Source organism: Formica exsecta, unplaced genomic scaffold, assembly GCF_003651465.1.
Source record: "Formica exsecta isolate Colony F162 unplaced genomic scaffold, ASM365146v1 scaffold473, whole genome shotgun sequence".
NCBI lineage: Eukaryota > Metazoa > Arthropoda > Insecta > Hymenoptera > Formicidae > Formica > Formica exsecta.
In genome coordinates this window covers 44111-49157 of record NW_021851967.1, presented here as the reverse complement: position 1 = coordinate 49157, position 5047 = coordinate 44111, and the positions used below count along the sequence as shown (strand labels likewise).

Here is a 5047-nt window from a genome sequence, read left to right as displayed (position 1 = left end):
TATTTTATTTTTTATATCAAAATATGTCAGATTAAAATATAAAATAACTCAAAAAGTACTTAATGAAAAAATACTTTTTTATAGTGTTTTGAAAAGCTCTCGAGATGAGCTACAAGAATATGCAATAAAAAAGGGGGGTTCCATTTAAGAAAACGTCGATCACATTGACCTCACCTTGAAAAGGTCACTCAAGGTCAAATCCATATTTTTATCATGTGGCCCCCTCCTAACCCTACAACTTTTGTTTGAACCATGTTTTTCGATAAAGCTTACTTTCCGAGATATTTTACAGTTTCAAGTTAAAAAACTCACCCTGTATAGAGTGTCTCTGAACTCAGTGCTAAAACTGGTACAGCGGTTTTAGCACATGAAAATAAGACGAAAATGTCTAATAAACATATGTCCGAAATAGTTTCGGAGTTATACGGTATTGCACTTGCTTTCGTAAGAAAACATAAATTAAAGTTATTATCATTTAATGCGACGGAAGAATTTCTAAGCACCTTTTATAAAGCTTTAAACAGAATAAAGAACATTAAACAACATTTATTTCAATTTATGTTTTCTTACAGCAACTTCAATATCCTCTCTATAACTCCGAAACTGTTCGGATTCGGAGCATGGAGTTATGGAGGGTATATGGACGTCCAATGGATGTCATGTTCCGTGTGGGATGTTTATTAGACATTTTCGACTTGTTTTCATGTGCTAAAGCCGCTGTACCAGTTTTAACACTGAATTCAGAGACACCCTATATACAGAATTTTTTTATTTTAATGGAAACAGTTGTATATCTCTTAAACTTGATATACAAAAAATGTTTTAGAAAGGGTGGCGATAAGGATCTCAATCTCGGTCTTAGTTGTTTTTGTTTTGTTTTTATTATACGGTTTCATATGCTACATGCCATGGTGTAAGTAACAAGGTGTGGTATATCTTCTCGGATGAATTTTCGTCACATTCTGCGCAGCACCAGGTTTCCGCCATCTTGCAAAATCACCATAGCAACCGATAGCAACGCGACGATAAATGTAAACGAAATAGTGTCATGATACACAGATTAAGCACAGTTTTGCAGCAGTTTCGTGAGTTTTGTGAATGCAATATAAAAAAAATTCAAAAATAAAAAGTAATTTCATTTTTATTGTATCTTCTATATTGTTTATTATGTGTTATGTATTCTCTATCGTTTATTATATGTTTATTGTTTCTTATATGTGTTTATGTGTCTTATATTTGTTTATTTATATTTATGTGTTTGTATCTATTCTTTTCTAAAAATATATTCACCATAATTATAATTACACACGAAAGATCTTTTATTAAAGCCCTTTCTTGCCCGAATCTTCGTTTTAATATCCATTTAAATTATACAAGATGGCGGAATCTTGTCACGCTCTCTTATTGGTCAGTAGAAATGCCTGCGCAGTAGCACACCTTGTTACTTACATCATGCTACATGCAAGTATTTGTTGATAATTTTTTAATAAACAACAAACGATGGCTAAAACCGTATGAAAATCACTTGGAATTATGACTTTGGCAATATATGTTAAAATCAAGATCATTTAAAGTGAGTTTCCTCATTAAACATATATATACGTTTTTACATATAATATTAAAAATATGATCGGATTATAACCATAAAAAATATTTCATTTATATTCATGCTCATAATAAATGTGAAATACTTAGTAGAGAAAATATATGGTAATTATTTACATTAACGAACATCTCGCCGATGACCTTGACATATGTTGTCAAGAACATGACCCTATAACTTTCCCTTATAACTTAATCGGCAGTCATTGTTTATTAAAAAGTTATAAATAAAAAAAGTTTGAGAAATTTGCCATTTTGTGTCAGTGCTAAAGGAAGTAATTTGCTGATATGTGTGTGTAGACACAGTGCTCGTTTGGGCGGGGGAGGTTTTTTTATTGTGTGTTTTATAGTGTGTTTCAAGATTGGCCGCCAATCTAAGATATATGCATTACAATCCTGAAGGATCAAGGTTAGGTGTAGAGTGAACTTCGTTTCATCTTGCAAAGTACATGCATGGACGAAGTGGGTTCCGCCCTCCCCCCCTCCTCTCCCCCTATGGGGGGCTCCATTTCCAGGAGATATGACCTAACCCAAACCAAATTTTAGTTTTAAATCAGAAATAGATTTGAGTTAGGTTATATCTCAGATAGCAAAATGCTAGCAATATGCCAGCAATATGTCAGCAAATTAAATCATGACTTTACAGCAGATTCCCCTCTGCTGCGTCCTCATTAAGCTTAATTTCTGGCAGTACGGCTTGCCGATATTACATAACAGAGAAAATGAAGCAAAAATCGAGTATTATTTGCTATTACGTCGTGACAATAGATATGTAGCAAATATCGAGCGAAGTCTGCCATATCAGATCTGACGGCAGAAATGTGGCAGAAATCATGCATGGCCTGCCGTTACAATGTGATGACGAAAACACAGTAAAGATAAAACACGCCTGAAAAGCATAATTACTAATATTGATGCAATAAAAACTAAATATTGGCATAGTTATAAATATTTAATTAAATATATAATTTTAAATAAGTGATTAATTTATTAAGATTTCAAGATTTGTATGGAAATTGCACTCTTATTTTGTTTCAAGTAGTCAATAAATGGAAAATTTTCTATTGATCCCCGGTTTCCAAACTTTCAGTTTAATATTCTGAGTCCTTTGTTAGTCAATTTTTTAAATGGAACTGCCTACTTTTTATTGCATATTCTTGTAGCTTATCTCGAGAGCTGTTTAATATTAGCCCAGTTTAATATTCTGAATCCTTTGTTAGAATTCAGATATTAAACTGATAAAAATAGATATTATGGCTCCTGCATACAGGACACAAGACGCGGCAACGCTTGCTGCATCGACACGTCCTGTGTGCAGGAGACATTACACATTTTTAATCTTGTTAGCCGCGCTTTGCAATCTTTATATTTGCCTGTAACCTGTAACAGAAACTTCAATACGAGATAGATACGTCATATAGCGGTATATGAAAGTACTATAACTTAATATAACATATCTTAAGGTTACTGTGATTCTGCCATTATTTTATGACAACAGATCATGCTATATTTCTGCTGTGTTTTTGCTGTTATCTTTTGAGATGGCAGCGCATGCTTAATTTTTGCAGCATTTCTGCCATTACGCCGTGCTTGCAAATGAACTCGATTTCTGACGATATTCTGTCGACGTAGCATGATGCGTCATGTTATGTTCAATCTAATTTCTGTTAATATATTATGTCAATATATGCAATGCTTAAAATCTACTGTTTTTATATTAAGAACTTCTGCTTAAATTTTGCAGCACTTTTTGTAACATATCATGACGCGGAGACTGTTTATTTCCTGCTGCATTTCTGCCGACATTAATTAGAACGGTAGACTATGCTCAATTGCTGCCGGAGTTCTATCAACATAATATGTAGTGTACAATTTGCAATATGTAATCTTGCAAACTTGGCTATCTGGGTATCAATTATTTCCTTTAACACTGACACAAAGTGGCAGATTTCTCAAACTTTTTTTGTTTATAACTTTTTAATAAACAATGACCGCTGATTAAATTATGAGGAAAAGTTGCTCAGGGTCATGTCCTTAACAACATATGTCAAGGTCAAGATCATCGGCAAGGTGTCCGTTAATGTAAATAATTATCAAACATATTATATAAATCTTACATAAATCTCATTAGATCGAGAGCCGCAACTGCTGGATTAGTTCTGTCGTGACAAACTGCTGGTCGTCTTTCTAGAGGGGTTGGCGTAATATAAATGACACGTCGTCCCCTTTCTGCCCAATATATTGCTGCCTGCGTAGGAAAAACTATTTTAAAAATTATCAACATATGTAAAGGATGAAAGAAAAGCGTATCAAATTGTTTTGATGTTAATATACCCAGTCAGAAGTGTAACATCAGTTCAACATTGATTCAACGTCCAAACAGTTGAGAACCGCTTGAATCGAATTGAAGATCGATTTTCGTGCAATATTGACTTATTATTTTTGAAAGTTTTGTAATGCCTGAGATTATTTCACAGACTTCTATACACAGAGTGTATCAGATCACCCGTGCCAGCCGAATATCTCGAAAACCGAGAACGGCAGACAAAAATATTTCAGACAAAAGTTATAGAGTTTCAAGTAACGCATTACATAGTAATATTAGTACGACCTTGAATAATATTGTCAAGGTCACGTAAAGGTCATCATAAATTTCTTATATGGAACTCCCTATTTTTTATTACATATTTTTATAGCTTTTTTTTTATACTGATTGATTTGTCTCATTATTCTGCACATAAAAGTATTACTATACTGACTCATATCACGTCAAAATATGATATAATATTTAAGTTCTATAATCAATCGTACATTATTTCACGTTGTATTATATAATCGTGTATTTATAATGTTTAACATATATTAAAATAAAAGTAGTTTCTAAATAATTTAGTTAATTATTTGCTTCTATAATTATTAATTGTAATTTTATTAATATTACGATTTTATTATTTTTCTAGTAACTGTTTATTGCAATAATATAACATGGAAATAACAAATAATATAACACATAAGTTACATATGTGATACATGTAAAATCTATGATATATAGTATTAAACATATGCAATGTTATAAATTACTGCATATTGTAGTATTGAATTAGTTTGTTCGCTTACCGTGATGCATTATGTAATATCTATCTCGTACTCAATTTTTTTCATGAAAATAAATCAATTTTATAAAGCATAGCTAATAACATTGAAAATTTAATACATTTTTCTATTCATTTTAATTTCTGATACAATTCCAACACAAGGAATTATTCAGATCTTGAACTAATTGTTCGAAAATGGAGATAGATGAGTATCCAAATCCAAATAAGTGGAAATCGCCCATTTTTTACATCTATTTTAGATGTAAAATAGGAGTTTAATTTCTACATAAATAAAATCTTGAATTTTTTTATATAAATTGTTATTTAAAAATTTCATTAAATATATATAC

At 31.6% G+C, this 5047-nt stretch overlaps 1 protein-coding gene across 1 annotated transcript in view; it reads right to left on the bottom strand.

Annotated features, from left to right (window-relative positions):
• LOC115241260 (protein ANTAGONIST OF LIKE HETEROCHROMATIN PROTEIN 1-like) overlaps window positions 1-5047 on the bottom strand; it is a 20388-nt gene that overhangs the window by 13290 nt on the left and 2051 nt on the right. Inside the window, 1 exon segment of the mRNA XM_029816928.1 lies at window positions 3720-3850. Within this exon segment, the coding sequence (XP_029672788.1) occupies window positions 3720-3850 (131 nt within the window).